Source organism: Opisthorchis viverrini (assembly GCF_000715545.1).
Source record: "Opisthorchis viverrini unplaced genomic scaffold opera_v5_144, whole genome shotgun sequence".
In the NCBI taxonomy this organism is placed as follows: domain Eukaryota; kingdom Metazoa; phylum Platyhelminthes; class Trematoda; order Opisthorchiida; family Opisthorchiidae; genus Opisthorchis; species Opisthorchis viverrini.
Window position 1 is genome coordinate 678,148 of NW_008751800.1, and position 22,694 is coordinate 700,841.

At 42.1% G+C, this 22,694-nt stretch overlaps 1 protein-coding gene across 1 annotated transcript; it reads left to right on the forward strand.

Moving 5' to 3' along the window:
- Positions 1-9,239: 9,239 nt before the first annotated feature.
- On the forward strand, positions 9,240-21,781 carry T265_14108 (hypothetical protein; the record flags this gene model as incomplete). Its single annotated transcript, XM_009172078.1, has 4 exons — positions 9,240-9,540; positions 12,995-13,136; positions 18,286-18,398; positions 21,710-21,781. Coding segments are annotated over 4 exons (627 nt in total), but the record flags the coding sequence as incomplete, so codon positions are not given.
- Between the last annotated feature and the right edge of the window lie 913 nt (positions 21,782-22,694).

A 22,694-nucleotide genomic window follows, 5' to 3' on the forward strand; every position in this document is an offset into this window, starting at 1 on the left:
GGCTCAGGCACAAACTTGCTGACCGAAACGTCCATGATTCGGACCCGACCTCTGTATCTCGACTGCTGCCGTCTTGGTCTGATCAACCAGGAATTATCTCAGCCTTCGTGCTTAATTCTTGTAGCGTGATAAATAGCTACCAAACTGTGTTACAGCCGAACTACTACTATTTTGCCATATAAGCATAACGTGTGTCCGTTTGGTGCCTCTAAACAGTCCACAGTTTTCATCTAGACTGATGCAAACAAATCTGGAACTAGTTTATTCATCTTATGCTGTAAATTCAATGAGCAGTTATGGAACAACCCCATTTAAAAACGCTAGCTTCCGTAGAACTTTGGGAGGAAAAGAACTGTTCTTCATAACCGTGAGGCAAATGAACTTTCTGAGCGTTCTCTGGCTTCTGAATCTCACGCAAAATCGCATAATTTGTGTAACTGACTGTGGTTAAGTCCGATTTTAACTTAACAGTTTGAGTGTTTTGACAAGATTACACACAATCAATTCAGTCTCTCTCGGAATCGGCTTGACCTGATGCGGTAGCTTGCTGCAGTGAAGACCTATGCTCAGTCTGGTCTAGCAGACCGGCCTGAAGTTGCTAATGTACTTTCAGCACAGCTTTAGTTTACATAGTTAACGGAGATTTTCGTGTTATACATATTTTTTAAGTAAAGGGTTTCCAGGTTAGCATTGCCATGCAATTCTGGGTCTCTTTAGCCAGAGTGTAAATGCTACTCAGTGCCACTAAATTGCTGCTCATCGTCGGTTTTCAGGCTATCAAAAACAGGAGACTGACCGATATTTTACGCTTGACATATCACACTGCCATGAGACGTGTTTTATGTATATCACAGTCAAACGCAGTGATGCTCCTGAACACTGAGCATCTACGGAGAATGTCCCAAAGTTGTAGGAGCAAATATAAATAAATCATACTGTAGTGGTCACATTATGACACCGCATAGCTAGTGCGTTATTGTTGTAAATTACCCTTATTAAACATGCAGTAAAACACACCCATTTCCATAAAAATCAACGCTATCACCATCGTGGCCCGATGCTGTACCTAGGATGAGGAAAGCTCGGTTAGATGGCTGTAATTCTACTAGGTTGGGTTGGAATCATACGGAAAATTCCCGTTGAGAGCAGACATTATTGCAATTAATTCACTTTGCTGGGCTCATTCTGCCCGCAGAGGGGTAACTGCAGTGTCAGTCCCGCGTTGAGTTAGCACAATTATGTTCAGATTTGGACAGGTAATGCAAATATTATGCATGGTGTAGTCTCATTATATTTTATGGCAGCCTCCATGATCTGAGGCACCTATTGTGTAAGTTAGAACGATATTGAGCAGCGAAATGATAAGTTCTCCCTTAGAGGCAACCGATTCACAGATGAGGCAACTTTCGGTCAGTCCTTTGAAGTGGTCTATAGAGTACTGAGATTTGTGAAGAGGCGACCTATATGGGTAATCAGTACTGATCTGATTTCCTGAAGCACAAGAGTCTGGACCAGAAAGCCGGTCTTTACAGAGTGAGAAATTTATAAGAATTGTGTGCTACGCAGGTGAGCGTCATGTCATGAAACCGCGATTCAGTTACAGAGCAGACCACTTTATTCCCACCATTGTTCACAGACCCGATTGGATTAAAAATTAGCAAGAAAGCAATGCGCGAATTTCTTATTCCGATCTTTGTTGGGATAGTGCTTTGCATCACTGGCGAATATTTTTGAAGAGAAAATATGTCCTGTCAAAGTATATCAATATTAAAGTTTGACCTCGCAAGACCGGACCAAAATGGAGCAATTAGCGAAGATGGGAGACTAATGTGTGTTCCCTATCGCTCATCAAACCGCTATTTTGACGGGGCTCCTTGGTCCCACAATGTTCTTAGCTGCGAAAGCTTTGCAAGTGGAATAAAACTATCTGCGCTAAAATGTTGCATTTTGTTGTGTCTGTGCTCGAACCCAAAATCATCCTAGTCTACATTCATGTTTTCGCAGCGCTGAAGCAATCATACCCCTGGCGGAAAAGTTCTGGTGGAATGCTTTCCAAGTATTACTAAGACTCTGGGATGCCTAGATGAGACTCAAAAGTTGGGACTGATATTCGAAGCTCAAATGCCCGTCTGTTTCAGTCCATCACGAACAGGTCGTAGCTTTCGAAAATTCAATTCCAAATACTGAGCGCCCAGTTTGACCAATCATGTACACATGTTTGAGCCAGGTGTTGTTGCACCATGGTGTGAAACACCGTTCTTATGTAGGGAAGACAAAGTTCGTTTGTCCACTCTGGAAAGACCATTTGTACAGGAGATCAAACTCGGAAGAAAGTAACTATGTTTGATCCCCCAAGTCGTTGTTTTAGGTGAAGTAAAAGCATGTGTTCCAAAAATCTTCCCGTCTAAACGCACAGTCCATTATTACATCTACAACTTGCATGCTTGCTTCCCTAGTTTCAGAATTACGGCATTTTATCTAACGTTTTCTACAATCCTGGGACAACAACTGCCGAAGACCTGAAGACGTACCAATTACGCTGCTCGAAGAATCCGAGGCTCTTAGCCGCACAGCAAAGTAGCCCGTAATATCGCCTGCTACACACGTTCCCTGATATTCACAGATATACCGCTTTGGCGCCGTAGGCACCCCCCAATCATGCTGCGTCTATCGCTGACTTCAAGAGGGCTAATTTGGCGCTCCTGGTCGACTGGGTTGTGAGATATACCCACGCACATGTAATCGACAGTCATGTTGATCTGTTCTCAATGGAACCGTTTGTAGCTCACGTAGCGTAGATTGTCGTTGATTTGCCCGCTGAACTGTGCAACTTGCGTGGGAGCATAACCACTGGTGCACCGCTAAGCTCAACTCCACGCAATGGTGATGTAACTTCGATTGGTGGTTAAACGTTTGTAGCCAAATGACCTGGCTCAGCGAGCAGAGCCACGACCGAGTATAGTGATACATGCGTTTGCAGAGCGAAATGGCATCCTGTAGACATGTAAACCAGCCGGCTATCAGTAAAAAAGTTAGACTGCAATCCAACTGCCACGCTCAGTGAACAGACCAACTATCTAACAGCACACCAGAGCTACATATATTCCACAAAGTTGCCTCCAACTCTGACTGTGCACACGAACTGGCAAGTGAACCTCCAATCCCAAATCAGTACCAATCCGCTGATCCATAAAAATGATCGGTGCAATTTGGGCAAGTGTGTTCACACTTATGGTCTCAAGCCCGCATGGTTTCCGTCTGCGGGCGAAGACAATTAAATCAATTTTAGCAATTTACCGCCTAGGTTACCGTTTTTATTTTGTGTGCGACAAACGAAACGCCCAATTGTACTGCTCCTTGCTCGCAGTGCAAAAGCGCTGGAAACTGTGGATCAAACTAATTACATATTGTAAGGAAAATACATCAGCTTTGAGCCGGTAAGAGCCCTATATCGGTATTTGACCAAATAGAGACGAACAAGTTTTAACTTATCTTTTCACTTTGTACTAATGACAGCTTCTTTTTGTCTGCCTGATATGTAATACGCACAGAAAACCTAGCCCATTCATTCGCAGAATCCTGTAGTTAGATTACACAGCCAAACACCTTTTGAACGTGCAATGGGTACTCTCCAAGAAAACATGGACACCTGGTCTCACAGCTTTTCTGATAGGGCTCTTGACTAAAACAAGTCTCATGCAGTAACCATCGGACCAAGCCAGAAAATACTGGCCTTCGAAGAGAACTTCAACTTAATATAGGAGTCAGGGAGTTAGTCAGGGATGGTCTCCTTGAGGGAAGATATCTCTTCATGGGGGAAAGTTAACAATGTCTGAAAAAAGAGATATTATGGACTTCATTCGAAATGTGACTGTGAGGTATAAGCTAGTTGACCGCCATGGCCCATTCTGAAGCTCGAATTTCCTCCGAGCGGATGTCTGTTCACAGTCTCACTTTCTGCTCAAGGACGAATAGCATATCCTTACAAAAGTAATCGTTATCTCTTCAGCCGGTGTTCCGTAATCTGCACGCTAATAAATATTGTATAGGGAATTACGATAGAACGCTATATACGTCCAGAAAAAAACGGAAGTTGAGAACTACTAGGCTACTTTTTTTTGGCATTTTGGCGTGTTTCTCAAGCGTCTATGCTATACCTATCTCAACACCTGTGAGTATTAGGTATTTTGCTGAAATCGCCTCTCTCTCAAAGTAGGTAGTGTTCTCCACTCTTTACCTTTGTTGGGGAGACCCTCAGAAGAAACAATCCGACATGATAATGCAAAATTAACTTAACCACTACTAATTTATTTGACAACTGATCCACTCCTGTTTATGGTTGGCGAGCCTACAGTACTCTTGGTACGTGGTCGATCCCACTGACAAGCCTATGCCAATTACGTAACCTAATTGCCTGGTTATCGTTAGTTTGTCGTTTATTCCTAGGCCTGTGTTGAATAAATTTAAGAACTCCGATGTGGTCAAATCTAATGCATGATGTTTATTTTGATTGCTTTCTATGATTAAGCTGTCTTTCTCCCAACCGTTTTCTTAAAAAACAAAGGGACTTTTGCAATTGCTTCGTCCCTTTCCTTTCTCTTTACTTCTTACCGGGGCCTTCTTCCCCCATAAATACATGATATTTAAGCGGCATTTTTCAGTACTAACGACTGCTATATGATGATAATGCCCATGATAGACCGGCTTCCTGTGACATCAGTGGGTGTAAAGTTCGGAAAACCAACTTCTGTGTGACTCGTCCTAGTAAGCTTGACCCCAATCTTATCGACAAAAATTTGGAAAAGCCCTATACGAACACAACACACTGGATTTTCAAGACCGGTTTGAAACAGTTGGTTGTTTTTTCGTATTGCTTTCTTGCATTTCAATTCCATTTATCAGTAACATATGACGGACAGGTAGTCTTATTGCTAGGAGGCTCAACACATTAGGTTTGTTTCGTATAACCACTGAAGACTCTTAAGTAAACACAATCTAATTGCCCCGTTCTGTACAGAATCAAACAATGCGATGTACAGGAAAAAAAATCCAGCTCAGATCTGTACTCTTCTTTCTTCTCGGATCTCTTATTGGACATGTGCTATTAAGAACATCAAAGTTGCACAAACATGGTTCAACTACCAAACTGAAGATACTCTGCTGTGTTTTCACACATCCGACAAGGCATGATCAACGAGCTATTCACGTACAAAACACCTGGGCACGTCGCTGTGACAAAGTAGTCTTCGCAAGCACCGCCAAACATCCGAAGCTCCAAGCTCTTCGTAAGTTCTAGACTAGATTGAGTCGTGGACACAAGTGGAACTATGGGAAGAACGACGGCTCCGTTTGTGCGCGAGACACACTGTTTTGCCCTTTGTTAGCCAAGTGTGTTGGGGGCATATTGTATGTTAATAGTTAATGGTATATTATTACAAAAGTAGCAGCACCATCAAATATATTCCCACCACACGTCGGCTGGATGTGCAACAAAGCTTATAATCAACCGGTCAAATGAAACAACCTTCACAGCCTATTCGTGAACTACAATCATTTACACACTAACTTGGCTTTGAAAGGTGTCTCAGCTGAATTTCCCGCTTGTGGTATTTTTCTGAAGCTGAGTGTGCTGCACAGGGCTGTCTTCTAGAAATACACTCATTTGCATATCAATTTGGTTTTCACGAGAAACTCAACTGAATTTCTCGTTTATGATATTCTACAAATGAATGTGCTGCACACAGGCCGCCTCATGTTTCAGTTGGCACGATATTCGAGATATCGAAGTATATTTTCATAAAGGAAATTACTCACAAGGTTACTGAAAACTCTTCGACAGCCCACGCCCGGTTTCACCCTTCTTGGGGCTCATCAGTTAGGCACAGTCCCCGAGTTTCCGTCAACCTTATGTTCTACTTGAACCCAAATTGGACTGTTTTCGAGAAATACACTTATTTGCAAATCAGTTTGGTTTTCACGAGAGATTCAACTGAAAATCTCGTTTATGCTATTCCGAAAAGGGCGAAACCTGTCGTGGGCTGTCGAAGAGTTTTCAGCAACCTTGTGAGTAGTTTCCTTTATGAAAACGCTTTCTTCTATTTCAGTTAGTACCACAATCGAGATCTCGCAGTACGTCCCATAGACGTAACTCACTCCCCATAAGGTCTCTGACTGAGCTCCATCGGTTAGATGAACTCCCTGAAGAAATCAATGGCTCACTGGTTTCTGCTTTGTCATCAACCCCTCGGAATAGTGAAAGTGAACTCATAGTTAGAAGAATACTCTGCAAATTTCTGCCCCAGTTTACCCCTTTGAACAAAAATTTTTTACACTTTTGAAGCCTTATAAGTTTCTGACGAAGGTAACTTTCGGGATTCGGGATTTTCCGGGTTGGAACTAGTTTGCTTTCCTATGGTTCGCTCTGGCAATTAAGAAAATGCATGTCTATCTGGCAACATCATTCGATCTGTATCCGTTCAACCTACCGGTCTTCAAATGAATAGATCATGGTGTTGGAATATCTGTGCTGACTACTCGTTTTACACCACTGGGTGTATCAGAATCAATTATAGAGAAAAAAGCGTAAAAAGTAGGGCAAAAGCATCCGCAGTAAGGTAGTGACTTTCTAACCAATGGCATTCGTCTGCACGGGACATTATTGGAGTTTTATGAATAAAATTTGTCTTCGAGTTCCGAAAACCTGAGTAGCAGGTGCAGCTTCACAAAGCTATCTCCTATGAAACTCCTGTAAAAATAGATTTAGTCGGTGAGGATTATGATGTTCATTGTGTGTGAAACCAAGATTTTCGCGTATCTGAGGCAGAAGTGGTACTTCATAAGCGGAGCTTCTGTGGTGAATTTATCTGAACATTTTATTCCTCAGGTGATCTTGAGTTTAAACACTCGACAGCCGCATGTCATTTTGACTGTCAGAATTACGTGCACCTACGGCAACAAAAAAATCATCATGAATTGAAATATTGTTTACTAACCTTATTCGTCCTTGTAATGGATATCTGACCTCACATGAGAGTTCAGTCAATTTAGTCTGAAATTTTGCATTTTTTATCGCCCCAAACGTACACCGATGGTATACTACTTGATTCCCTAGTAAAGTCTCCAGTGTTTAACGCATTGGCGTATTAATTAGGCTGTACAAGAGAATATCTTTCGAATTCTGACACTCCATTTTTTCCCTTCAACAAGACAATAAGTTTAAATTTGTCTCAAATGACTGATGGTGTCGTGATTTGTGATATTTGCATAACCAACGGATAAACAGAAGCTAAGTTGTGGTATATGGAAACCCTTGTTTTGCCTCACTTAGTTAGTAGGAATTCAGAAAGACAAATGAACAACCAACATAGGAGAGGCAATTCGTGCGCGATTTCATGGCCAACACGTTGAAAGTTCCGTATGCTGATTAGGCGACCATTAGAGTGACGTATTCCGGTTGGAGAACCATGTGCTTTTATAAAATTATCTCAGTTACGACGCGAACAATGAACCTCCTACCGACGACATCCTTAAAGGTTTTGTTCTGTAACCCGAGGATAGCTATTGACAACAACGATTGCGAATAAAAACTTTAACTTTGCTAAGCGATCACACATTCTTCTTGCTCTGTTACTAAACAGCCCGATGATTTATAGTTTCACACATCGTCCTGTGCGAAAACTTGACCCTCCATTTTTCGATTTGTGAAACATCGGGTTTTTTACCTGCCACTGCGATAACAAGAGTAGTGCTGTCCAACGGACAATCACGAAAAACAGAAGGCCGATGAATCAACCAATCAAATGAGTAAAACTCACCCCACAAAGCAAGAAGGAAACGACCGAATCACAGCATGATAACCACATACAGAACTGCCGAATTAAATGCACCCAACGAACCAACCGGACACAGGAGATCGAGACCACGTGAGATTCATAGGAGACCAAGCAAACTACACAAAGACCGTTTCCAGAACTACCAGATACTGTTTAAAAGCTATATAATCACAGGCAGAAGAGGAGGAATTCACCCACTCAAACCTGCACTGACGATGTCACCTCGATTGATAATGAAACGTTTGCAATCCAACTGCCAAGCTCGGCGAACAGACCAACAACCAAGTAGTGCTGTCCATATAACAATTTCAGATCATGCGAACACGTGACAACTCACGATAGAAATTAATTAATCTTTGCTTTAATTAGGTTTTTGTTTGACAACCTAACCTGAGTTCAATCGAGGACCTCAAAGGAACACCACTGGGACGTATTGCGGAAATTTCGACGAAAAAACTGGAGCAAACTGTGCTACCAGACATCAGACGGAAAATATGGATACTGCATTTAGACGTTTGCCATTGTGAGAACAAATGAAGTCGTACGAGCAAAGCAAATACTGAAAAATGTGCTTCCTGAAATTCGCTTCACAATGGAAGCGGAGGAGAACAACAGTTTGGCGTTTCTGTATGTGTTTGTCATAAAGACAACAGACGGCAAACTAATAAATAAAGTGTACACGAAAGAAATGCACAGGAAGCAGACTGCGAACAACTTTAGCAACTAATCGAATCGTCAAGAAAGAAGCTATTTTCGAACTCTATTCAAGCGGATCTAGACGCACTCCAACACAATGGAGCCGAGTTAGACAGAAGATCGAAGACCTTACCAGACATTCCAAAATTATGGCTTCCCGAAGACTTTCATATAGAGATATCTGCGAGGCGTGACACTCCACAGAATAATTTGTCAATAAACACATCGACATCGACTTAGTCTGTCAGCCTTTATGAACAAAATAACAACACATTCACGAGACTCTGAACAACATGAGAAATCTGGCGACCAACGGACCAATGGATCGGGGAAGGAAAACTACTGAAAAAAGAAGGCTACGAAATCAACCAATCAAGTGGAACAAATTCTGGCCACAACACTATAAGGAAACGACCCAATCACAGCAGAGGAACAAAACTGCCGAGATGAATACACCCAACGAACCAACCAGACACAAGGAGGTGAAACCACGACGCAACTTATAGTTCAAACTGACAGACCGAATAACTCTAACGCCGCGTCGGGGGCAACCACCCAATATAGAGCTATCAGATACTGTTTAGAAACTACACAAGCATTTGCGGAAGAACAGAGATTCATCCAATTAATCCGGCACTGATAATTTCACATCGATCGGTAATGAAACGTTTGTAATCCAACAACCAAAATTCATTGATGTGTATACTTTAGGATTCCTTTCAATCTTCTATTCACTTGCATCACGAGAAATATTGACAAGGTTTTGAAGAACTGCAAGACTGACCAACATGCACGCTATCCGTTTCTAGCCTTGAAAATGACGCGAGTCGATACCTACAATCACCTGTGGCTAAAAACACAAGCGGCGATTAAAGCAATATACCAGAGCGCCAGTGAATATGACTTTTTCTTCAAGGCAGACGATGACACGTTCGCTGTACTGCCCAATATGCGAAAGCTTTTGGCCACGCATTCACCCAGGGAACCTGTCATGTTTGGAAAGTTGATTTCGGTGGGTTAGTTCGTTTTGTTCACTGTTACCTTCCATAATGACATCCTACGAAACCCAACATTATTATGTGCGCTTCGGTTTTGTATTGGTTGCATTAAAGGCAACTCAGTGTTTCGTGATTAAACATACAGGGAATGTCCATTTCACTGACGCTAACCTGCTGAGTAAATTTTCAGCGAGATAAACGGAGGTTGAGTAGAAATTCGTATTTTAGCTATCAAGCTTAGTAGCAATTTGAGTAGTAATTTAGAAGTTTGGTGACTGGCACATTTTATCAAAAAATTTTGCATGGGCGCCATCTCCTCATCACTAGGTACGCCTAAATCTACATCAGCAAAAACCCACAAACATTTCCCAATCCTACGAGATGGGTAGTCCAGCAGCCTCCCTTATCTAACTACAAACCAGTTTTACTCTGGTGAAAACCCCAAATAAGGAGCACTCAAAATCTTATAGGCGCCAACATTTTAGTGTCAGAAATTTTTCAGGTATACACAAAATTCCAGTGAAGAACTAGATGAGAAAATCCGAGACCCACTAATACCTGGACCTTAGATACTAGTGAAGGGAAGAAGGCCTTCGCTGCGAAGTTGTTTATTAGAAAATGCTAACTGAACAATTAAAGACTATTGGACAGAGGAGCAAAACTCTCATATGCATCTTGTTTACAAAACTGAATATCCATCTTCTCCTTGAATGAGTCTTTCTGAACTTTTCATTGACTGTTACTCAATTGCAAGCAAATGCTACAGAGCAACTCCACAAAATCCGTCACTTTTCAAGGGACGCGAAACGGATTTACGAGAAAACATACTACTCGCATGTCCCCTCATCAGTAGTATCACCGTTACACTAGCACATAATCACGCTGAATGATTGCAGCAGTGTCAACGCGGGTTGGTGCGCCAACAATCCACTATTGTGCTTCGTTGTCACAAAACCTCATGAAACTTGTTCACCGCATCCGTAACCACGGCTGCTGGCGCGCGCCACCACACTGTAAATCGTGGTTTACAACTCGTTTTGCAATAAGCCACCCCTCAGCCATCTGCCGTGCTACTGTTTAAACAGCTTACAATGGTGACTTCTGATTAATTCACTATTGATGCCATTTGTCTAGGTTTCATTTCCCTCATTCATAAGATTGTAATACTAAACAACACTGGATTAATCAAGTTGATAAACTCTCATTATCTGTAGGTCTGGGATTTTCACTTATCGGACTCCAACTTCGTGGTTTAAGCTTATAAGATAATGTGATAGGTCGTCTGAACAGATGAGTTTATCAATTCGACTGTGTTTAAGATAAGGTGGCCGCAGCAATTGCCTTTTCATTTTTTTGTGCTAACTAAATCCTATGTGCATGTCCGTCGTTGGAACCAAACCATATTGATGTACCTTTGATTAGAGTAACTGGGGTGAAAAATCTAGTAAACCTTACAACCGAAGGATAGGCTGGTGAACCTGCTCTGCCTCCCTGTCACCTGATGGTCCTTTCATAGTCGATCTACCTTTCACTTTTTCTATCTCCAGCGCCATTTGCAAAAGACTCTCGCTTCGTTGTCCTATCCATGAAATATGTTTCTTATTCCAGTGGTTATATGAACTATTTAACTTTGTGGTCAACAGGTACAGTCAATTCTGTTTTAAATTTTCGCTCATATATCTGACATCTCATATCGCTCTCATATCTGACATCCGACACCCTCTCTATCCATTCCTATCCAAGGGCGTTTCAACCTACAACTTTGGGTCAAAATTTAAACTCATCTTCGATGGTGGTACGGTCCTCTGAAACTATGTCGCTATCTACCTAAGCAGACAGTTGGTCCTAAGCCGCGATTCTAGTCTGATAAACTGTGCGCAACCTTGACCAGATGCATTTTCTTCCCTACTGTGCTTTCACAAGCTTTTGAAACACCAGATTTGAAGGCGTGTCCTCAACACATACTCCGATGACAATCTCCGATAAGTAATTAAGAAGCGCTTTTTCATTAGCTGAAATTGTATTTGGGTTTCTATTTCTTTTGGAAAACCCTGTAAGTAGGTCGATTCGTTTCAGCTGCGCTCAGAAGACTCAGATGAGGCGTGGAAGAAGTTCAACGGAGTCTAGGATGAGACCATTCAAATCACGCAGAAGGGCTATGTGAACATACAGAGGTGACTGAGATACAAAGAAGGGAGCCGTGGTTGAAACAATGACCGAAACCAACCAGATCAAATTTTTAGGAGAGGAAGTCTGTCCAAAGGGCGATAGGTACGACATGACTTCATGTGAGAGAGGTATAACAATCAACGACAGTTCAAAATATTTGAATTTTGTCTCCCATCCATACAACGTGCCCAGTTTAATGGCAGGATGAATTTTTACAATCCTACTTGCGTAAAATCTATATTCAATGGGGAAAAATCGCTTCAGAAGTAATCCCAACAAAAGGAGCGAAGCGAGTGAAGTAGGGTAGAACAGTCTTCTTTGCAATTTTCTCAATACGGTCTGTAAAAAAAGGATTAAAGTGCGTCATTTGCTCCTTTTTTGCACTTCTAGAATACAAACCTACTTACTTACTATTCACTCACTCCAATAGATCACCTGTCGAGTGAATTGGTCACATTTTCACCCCATTTTTGTAGAACTCTTGTCCAACCTATTGAGCCTTCATAATGTTTTCATTTCTGTGGCTGAATTCGACTAACCACCAGTGCTTACCATGTTTATCAGCGGCATTCGCCGCTTGTTTTCCCTAGTCTGGGTCAAACTGACAACTGTCTTCCCAAGCGTGAACTTGAGCCTTTATCTAAAGCTGGACTAGTTTAGCCATGCATTTGTGTATTTCATAGTCACATTTCGCAGTTAAATTTTAATAGCATCCACACTAATTGCAAAACCGCTGACAAATCATTATGTCTCATATGCTTACAAGCCGCAGGTTTCGGTAAACCCATGAGTTACTAAATACTACAGAATTCAATGTATGTAGTTCGGAGGGATGAGGGTAGTTGAGAGCGCTTGTGGCAAATCGACTTTATCTGAAGTTAATCAGGTGTGGTCCGGGAGAAGGGTGATGCGTAATGGCGGGTAAATCTTGCAAGTTTTGAACAATGTTTCCGTTAGGAGGAGAATTCGCAAAAAGTTGAAACCCGATAGGTCACCCATGTTGCGATTTGATTTACTGCGTAGCATTTTTACCCTTGTATCTCATGATTGGATACAGGTATGAGCATTCTGTCAACGAGAATAATTCAAAACTAAGAGGGAAGGACCGACAATTTGCCTACCTCACACTTCCATACAAATGAGCTAGTTGGTCAAAGTCAAGGTGTACCTAGAGGAGTGCGATAATCGTTCATTGCCCTACCTTTCATTTCCCATATGGTTTTCTGCTAATCCGTTGTGCGGTGCGTCACAGGAACGGTGCACACGGTAGTTGTTGTGTTCACCACTTCTTTTCAACAGGATTATTGCCCACCCGGCTTTCTTTCCGGTGGAGCCGGCTACGTGCTATCCCATGAATCATTAAAACGGATCGTCGAAAGAGGCATTGACAAACATCCAGCATGCTCAACGAAGGAATTGGATATGGAGGACGTGAGAATCTGTAAGTTCATTTCAGTATAATATGGGAATAGAAATGACACATTTCAGCACGTTGAATTGTTTTTAGCAAGTCAACACCCACTGTAGGCTAAACTAAATTTTACTATTTCCAGTCGTTCACTGCCATTCAAACCTAGGGTTATGGAGTGGAACCATTCCTTACATTTTGATAAACAATTGGGTTGAGCGAATTAAACAAGTTTTCCAAAGAAGCAATAAAACTGGTCACGTTCTAATGTTGACCACTTCGGAAAAGATTTTGCCAATCAATAATCCGATGTGCAAATTAATCACGTCAATCTAACGTGAACAAGTTCGCCTGTTCAGATTAAATTACTCAGGTGCGTCCAAACTGCGCTGGTGAAGTAACGGTAGCACGCTTGCCTTGCTTGTCAGATTTTCAGAGTTCAAACTCTAACGCGGACAAAGATACACACCACTCACTCGAGTCCAATGCTTTGATACGGACTCAACAGAATAACTGGGCCAGGGCAGATATACGACTACTCAAACGAGCGATATGAATGTGGACTACTAAAAATCACCAAGTCTATTGATCAACGGGAGATTTATTCTCCCAAACGGAGCGCGGCTTCACTTTTACACACGCTTTATCAGATTTGTCAGTATGACTTTGCTTTTATGCCTGCCATGTCTTCACACGAGTCCGTTTGGATGGCAAGTCAGCCTTTATTGCGAATGATCTGATATCCCACAGAAATCAGCAACTGAAATTTTTGCACAACTGGAAAACTCGACTTTCAGTTACGTGCACTCAAATCCTTCAACATGCCCTATTTTTAAGCACAGTTTCGTTGGGACATCCCGCGATGGGGAAACTTACACTGAGAAACACATCGACACTTCTGTCGTACAATTCAAAAGGAACATAAGTTGCACCCAAGCAAAAATTCTGCCACCCAAATTCGCTTTCCTGACCCTATGTAATTAACGCTTTCTTGTATGTTAGACGGTAGTTCTACAGTTATGCTAGTTTACAGTTCGGTGTAACTCACAACATCAAGATAAGAATGAATGCAATCATCAGCGGACATGATGAGATGGTTTTCCATTAGACTACATAGTGAGTAGATGTAACGTCCTTGAAACTCGAAGAAGAATGTATCATTTACCACGTACAACTTCAGCCCACTGTTCAGTACAATCTGATTTCCGATTACCTCTGATGCATATTCTCAAACGATCTCCGAGCTATTCTGGGACCCCACCAGCAAAGCTGAGGACAATGACACAGTCGCCAATGAACATATGTTTCGTTCATATTCCCATGACTCCTATTTAGACGGTCATCCTCCTGTCTTGACATAATTATTCTGGTGAGTCCACGCCAAAGAGAGGAAGCACTGAACACGAGTCTAGATCTTATTCGGGTTCATGAACGGCTGCGTGAAAACGTACGCCTGTTCAGACGTATAAATTCAGATGCGTCCAACGTGAGTCGTTGGAGTACCGGTAACAAGCTTGCCTCGCATTTCAGATGCCCGGACTTCAAATCCAGATAAATCCATCAGATATGCACTGTTGATGAGCTCTAATTAGATCGAAACCCGAGACCAGTGCCTCCTTCATTTGATGTAAGCTTACAAGGATAATTACGCCAAGACAGGAGGATGACTGCTCAAACCCCAAAACAGAAACGTATTTTTTGCATGATCTAGAAGGGCCACAACAGTGTGGTGAAGTACGGGTCGATTCGGTCCAACTTTCTAGTCACAACAGTGTTTTACGTACTTCCAGAAAATTGAAGCTGCGGTAATCCACTGCGACAGTAGATGAGCCCAAATCTACCTTCACTTTCGGGGTTAAAAGTAGGCTGTGATAGTGTAGCACGGCTGAATAATCATCCAGATATCATTACGTGAAACACCTAAAAGCATGTTACAGGTTGGCCCTACAGATAATCGCCCCATAGAATCCAATTATCTTTGAACTTACGTAGACCGGCAGCGACACATTAATTGCATAAAAAACGTCAGACGCTGCACCGTGAGGGCATACCATACCACTGAACTTTCGTCGAAACTCTGCACATGGACAGTCGCGCTGCCGCCGATCAGAAAGCTAAAGTCCGTTTTACCCGTTAACCGTAGTATTTTATCAGTTTGCCTTCAGCTGCCGTGCAACTTATGGCAGTAGAACTGACCGAATACGTGGGACGCGTTCCAGGGAACTTTTGCATACACGCATTTGCGTGCTATTTTGTAATAAGCACTTGGTTTCAGCTGGTAACCCATTCGGTTCATCAATCATAAGACATCTGATAGTAAATGGATACGATTTTTATCTTAATGCACCACTCCAGATCGCTTACCTTTCTTGGGGCGTCTTTGACCAGTCGACCGAAACCAGTGCTATACAAGTCAGACCGTGACCCTGAAGTTACCACGGTTCGATTGAACTCGTCACATTATATCAGATCTATTTAAAAATCTCATCATAGTCGTCATTTTTTGCTCCACCTATTTTCCCATTTCTCATACGTTTCAAGGCGTATGACAGTGCGCGAAATTAATTCATCCCTGAAACATTTTCGTTCTCATTCCAATGTTCATTATGGTGATGGATCGCACGTGATCATTATGGCTAAGAGTGAACTGCACTCAACCGTGTCGCCACCATTTACAGCAGTACTGAGACATATCTTCATTCATGGGCTTGTGCGAAGCTTTTTTTCGACTGCATCCTTCTTTGTGCTGTCGATCTCCAGCGCTTAGCATTCGCACAATGGAATTAACTTTTCCAAAGCTACGACGTGCCCTGCTGCATTAAAACAAAGAGGCAACTGAGTTGAAAGTCCGAGTCCAATCTTTTGAACCCTATCTATGCATCCCGGGGTACCAGAAATGCTAGGATAGTATTCCACTAGACTTTTTAAGGCCAGGGGTATGATTGCTCCAGTGGACAGTGAAATTCGGTGAGCTGCAAAGATATGAACGTAGACTAGGATGGATTTTGGTTTGAGCACATACGCAAAAAATGCGATATTTTGGCGTGAAAAGTTTTATTTCATTCGCACATGTTTTGCAACTAAGAACATTGTGCGGCCAATGAGCGCCGTCAATCTCTCAGTTTCTCACACCCGTTACCAAACCCACTTGGTTCCATTTCACAGACCACATGAACAAGCGCATTTTATCTCGCTGGTAGCCGCTATGGAAAACATACTTTACTGATCACATGTCGCCACCACGCAAGCCACTTATGATTTCAGTTAACGGTGGTTACTTGTAGCTGAAGTAGCCGTGGACCAAACCTCACTGATTTTCATTGACTTTGATGTGTCAAAGAGAATTGGGGAATACGTTACCCAAAATCAGGCCGATCCATAACAAACCCCGGTAGTGCCTAAGTTGTCTGAAGGAAGTGCGAACGCTCTGGTGAATCGAGGGAGTGTTGGGACTTCAGAGGGTTCATGGCAGCAGCAGCAAACAGTGAAACATTATTGTACCCTATAACCATAAAGGAGCTGGTGCGTCGCATTGTCTGCCTTTGTCACCTTTAATAAAACCAAGGTAACCCACCCATCCGCCCCGATAGGTCGAGAGATCTCTCCGGTCAGGGGGATGATTAACTACTGACCTGGAAGTTTGTAGTTCAAACCCAACCCTGGATTTTTACTGCTGCTGCTGTTTTGGCTCGGGCAACATATCAAGACCTTGGCCTTTGTATAGCCCTCCATTTGCACAGTGGCTATACACCGAGAGGGTGCCACGCTTGGATCACTATTTTGTATTATTCAGCTCTCTAGCTAACCGGACAGCCAGGGCTGCCTGTATTCTATTCAACAATGAAACAGCTTCTTTCAACCGAGGTATCAGTTACAGTATGGCTCGTGTCAGACACCTGTGCTTTACGGTCCTATTCTGAGAGAAAATGATATGAACAAAAACTCAGACATTGCAAAAGTTACACAAGTAGAATTCAAAAGCTACTTGTGTTGCACAGTGGTGAGTTTTCTCGAGCATCGTTTTTCAAGTCGGATGTGTGTACTTTCGACTAAACTCAAGTTGCTTGTTGGTAATTGTAGGCCAATATGCTGCTGCTAATGTCGACATTTGGGTAGAGTTCAATTTGTAAACAATAGTAACCATACTGAGAAAAACGAGAAAGCGTTTTTTCCAGAAAACCTCTGTGAAAATCGCGACCGGCCCCAGGCCTAAAACCTTAAGTGAATGCTACAAATCAGATGGCATGAGTCATTTACACGGTATTAAAACGTGATATCCTACTTATAGCCGTAATACACTACTCATAAGGTTGCTAAAACCTCTTCAAAACATCACAAACAAGAGATTCAGCTAAGTTCTAGATGAGTGTCCTGTCAAAACCAAACTGGTGTGCAAATGAGTGTATTTTGCTGATGCATCCTATTCTCCATCTACAAATGCGGTCCGTCTTCAAAGAGAGCTTGCATCAATATGTTCCAGAATTTGTATAGTTTTTACACAGGGAAAGTGGTGACAAAACGCAATTTCGCCAACTCTCGTTACTGAGAATTGTCCACGCGGAAGGCCAGACTGATAACAGCTGAAGGGGACAGTAATGGGAAAAGCCTAACACTTTTGCTATAGACTAAACCTAGGGTAAGCTAAAGAAAATGAAACTGCTACTACAGCGAGGGTTGTTTCGATCTACGGCTGTGAGATGTGGCCTACGCGGGCTGCGGGACCAAGACGTATTCGGGTCCTCAACACAGACTGACATAACTTACATGACGAAATTTTAGTTAAAAAATCCAAAAACTACTCACACTTACAATAAATAATCACTGATTTTTCTTCGTTCCACTTCATCCTTAAATTTGTGTTTGGCGGTTTTCTACTCATGAATATATAAGTACATTTGGAACAGTACTTGATTATTGGTTGAACATATTCACTGGAAGCGCAGACGCGATCAGAGTTCGTGTCTTCTATTTAAGAGTTGAAGTTTAAACCTGATGTGTACAGTGTTTTCGATTGCAAATTTCGGTGAATTGCCCATTTTCGGAAGCGTTCCTTTATGAGTCTTAAACAGATACAGGTTCATTAAGATATGATGCTTATTTTGGAAAATAATTCAACGCAAATGACATTGGAAAGTGGACCTACTTAGAGTTCTGATGTTGCTCTTTCACCCCTTTCTCTTAGGTCGATGCGCAAGGGCACTCGGAATCGATATGGTTGAACCAAAAGGTCGTTCTCAGCGGCCACTATTCTTCCATATGTTTCCGCAGTGGATATACGGGATCAACGAAAATTCGGTCAGTCAGATTTCTTATTCTCTCAATATCAATAATTCACATGAGGAACGTCTACATGTAAGCGAACCCTAGAATAAGTAAAATAAGTTGGTGGTCAGAGTTCTCCTACATTAGGATCAATTAGCCGCTCTCTCGTAATCAGTCAAAGTGAAGAAACCAAGGGAATCCACATCGTCATATCATTTGACGCTCTGCGTCTACCAGCATTAGGCACTATACCACAACACTACATTTGACGACTTCAGGGAAACTTCAGTATGGAGTCATAATTCTACGCGGTATAGCTTAGTGGAATAAGATGTTATAGTCCGACGTTCCGGTTGTCGTGGACAACCCCTTTCAATGATTTCTACAATTACCTGATTACCGGTCAAGTGCAGTCATTTGGGTCCGCTATTATGTGCTCCAAGTAAACAGAGATTTCGTGACTAATCCCATTCACCAGCTACCTGCCGAAAATACGTTAACGACAAATTTACCATCATATCATCCACAAGACGACAAAACTCTCTAAGATTTTGAAAAAATAGCGCAGTAGCATAAAATTCCCAATTAAAATTGAGGTCGAATTGAGGACGATCATTTTCCTGACCGCATGTTACGTGTTAACACTAACCATGTATTCTCAGCTGAAATCGACGGAAAACCCACACAATCAGACAGGTCTTTTTAGTACAAGTTTTTCACATCCCCACTACATCAAAAGTGCAGTTTTCGGATCTTTCGTGAATAGTGTCAAAAAACTATGTTTGAATGAGTCCATACGAGCACACGAACTGAAACAGTGCAGCAGAGTATCACAGCAATATAGATGCCCCGTAAGGCTGATCAACCAACCAACGGGGAGAACGCCACCCGAAAGGGTGAGACAGGGAGATGAAAATTCGGTATTTGCCCTGAGAATACCCTGCAGAAATAATAATTTAGACGCTATTCGAAAAATACTTCGAAGTGTGATAGTAAGACATTCTTCCGAGTTGAAAACACCTTACATCGACACCCCGGAAGGACTAATGGCCTTTTGGACCAAAACACCCAGATTGCGTTTCCTAGATTTCCTACACAGAATATCTGGCCAAATACATCGGTCAGACAGTCACGCAACCCCATGTTCGAATCATGGAGCACTTTTCTCCACGACACCCAATCAATTTCAAGAACGTGTACGCGACTCGGCTATTACACTCCACGCACCTGAGTGAAGCCGTCAAATCAACGTTGATGGTACGCGTATACTCCAGCCAGGATTCAAGTCACGCGAAACAGTCATTCGCTGAAGCCAAGCTACAGCAACCGTAGTGATGGTGCCTAAGTCCCGCCTATCTGACTTGCACTCACCATTGTAAGCAATACACGTTTTCCCGCAATTCGCGATATCGTCTAACATTAGGCATCGTTTTCACAGTCGGTGGTGATGGGTGACCTTGAAGATAATTTGTAGAAAAATTCTTTATGCGTAGACATTCATCACTATGAAATGGTAACTTTGAAACGTCGTAGCTTCCGAGAATTCAGTTCCATTGTGCGAATTCTGAACGGCCAACTTAGTAGACAGAGTGGCCAGATGTGAAGCAGGAATCCCAACGCTCGCCCATCACAGTCGTCACAACAAACGAGGGCACAGCCCAGTCGAAGTACACAAACACACGTGTACGCGTACACAGCTAACACACTCATCGCTAAATGAGCTCAGGAACACATCACTCAGAATACATGCTAGTGGACCCAAATGACGATGCGATTGACTCGTACCCAATCGAATGTATAAATCCTTGAGAAGGTCGTTCACAGAAAGTCGGATTATAACATCTTTTTTCATCACGCTGTGTTTGGATTTAGAAGGCTTCCATATCATCATGGTGGAGCTTACCCACGTGGTTGTCAGTCTTGAAAACTTGGGATTCATATAACGCCTCACGAACGTAGATCGTTTTATGACCCCTGGACACAGTCATGCAAATGAACAATGGAATCAAACGTTGTACTAGTTGGGCAATAGAAAATGAGTGCCTTGATTGGTTCTGATGCTTGTTGTCGGTAATCGTGACCTGGTAAACACCTCAAGTGTGTTCAATGAATATCCCGCGCTGAGAAAACTTGTCCTAATGTTGATATTTGGTCTAAATGAGATGGTCGTAGTAGTATCTACAAAAGTCTATGTAAAAATACCGAAATCAAGAATTTTCGGCATAAATAATTTTAGGAATAATTAGCTGATGATGTATTGTGTAGACAGATGTCATTTGGCGTCCAAGTTTAAGGCGATTTTGACAAGCGTAAAAGTCATAAAATTCAACAGACTGAATCTATTTTTATACCGCTCACCAGGATGTCATGAGTAAAAGTCAAAAAGGTGATTCTCACGAATGAGAACATCCAGTTTGAGGGAAACTCAATTCTCACTGCTCGTTACCTGGTAAAGAATTAACTGTGATAATACTAAAGTAATGGTAGTGTGTCATTATTATTCTCTCGCATAAAGTGGGAAATATCCCTAAGAAACTTTGTTGGACAGCTGGCTAGTACTTCAGAGAGCCTCACATGTAAACACCCCTTGAAAGCAAGGTCTTGTTCGGAGTTAGTACTTTTTGAAAAAAGTGTTGCTTCGTACGTTTGTTTGGTCCCAGAATGTACCCTATCCCGATGTGGAAAATAATGAGTGACTCGGGGTTGTTTGTTGTTAATACATTTATGCTTATCACTGTTTATCCATGTCCCAGGTGTACGAGCGTGTTGGGATTTCGGTCGCCTGAGTTCGATCCCTCAGCTGAGCTTGTGCTTCCGTTCACGATATATTGTAACTCTTTTTTGGAAGGTACTTCACCATTCAATTGATTTGCACTTTTTTCTTCGGAAGACTGCGCTATAAGGTCACCATAGAAGGAAACTTACATTTTCTTCTAGAGTATGAATGGATTCTAAGCATGAAAGTTGCGGCCTGTGATAAAACGACCATCAAATTCTAAAACAATGGCATAAGTGAGTTTGTTGGAAAATAGAGCCTTCTATGGTAAAAATGCGTGCAGCATTGCAGTGGTCATCTTAACTCTTGAAAGCGCTTTTTGTCACTAGATCTGACTGAATACATCAACAGAAATAGGGCCACTTTCGCCACTTCCCTTGCGGTATGGAAAGTTTAATATCCACGTAGCTAAGCAGTTAACGTCACGAACCCGAGTTCGAGTCCGCACCGGCCTCTGCTTTAAAAGAGTGTACACATGTTGCTTCAACACTGAGAATGCGGATAATACATATTTGCCTGTCTAAATAAGGACTACATTTTTAAGGAATCTTTTGATTTTTCTTTACAGCTTCCGTACAATCCAGACCAAGTCAGTTTTCATTACATCCAACCAGCACAACTATACATCATTGAGTTTCTCATCTATTTCCTGCATCCTGTTGGGCTGAATTGATGAATGTTCTGTATTAGGCCTTTTTTCTCGTTTCAACCTGAAGCAATGCAAGAGCAAAATCTGTTGAAACCACCGTTTTTCATGTTTGAATTTAATCCAATGTGATGAGACTAATTTGAGGTCTGACTGGCTTTGCCAGCTTTGCCCAGTGAGTGCAAATAGGAAAGTGTTAAACAGCCACATGACGAAGTCAAAAGCACGTGCCCAAATAAACGTTGGTTCTGATTGGTCAATCCGCTCACTTTGACGCACCAATAACTTATTCCTATCATTCGCAGCCGAGATTTTAGCCTATCGTTGAGGTCAACCTATGCTGAAAGGCGGAGAAACACAGTACAGCTGTTTCGTCAGCAGTAAGCATCTCGCCAAAATCAGAGAGTTTCGAGCCCGTGACCTTCCGGTGAATGGTTGAACAAGGAACCGTTCTGCGAGGAGCGGCTAAACAGCAATGTTCAAAACCCCTTGAGGCTTCGTGAGCTACGAGCTTCTGTTCGTTCTCAACAAGGCCGAAACATGCACACGGTGTTTTTAGCTTATCGGAATGATTGGCTTCACTGAAAGGACAAAATCTCGGATCAAAATTACCAGATCTAGTCACGCTGCCAAATTATCATTCCCATACTACTTATCAGGATAAATCTCAACCATTCCTTATCCCAAAACGCTGGTCTGTTGAAAAAAGTTCACAACACTCATTCTAATATTGACACCACTAAAAACTGTGGAAAGTAACAGGTACTTTGTGTTTCATTCTGAGGGGTACACGTCAAGTGAGTGCACACAACCAAAGTTTGTTGTCCAAACTCCTAAACTCACCAACGCACGCCGGTATATATATATATATATATATATATATATATATATATATACTTTATATGAA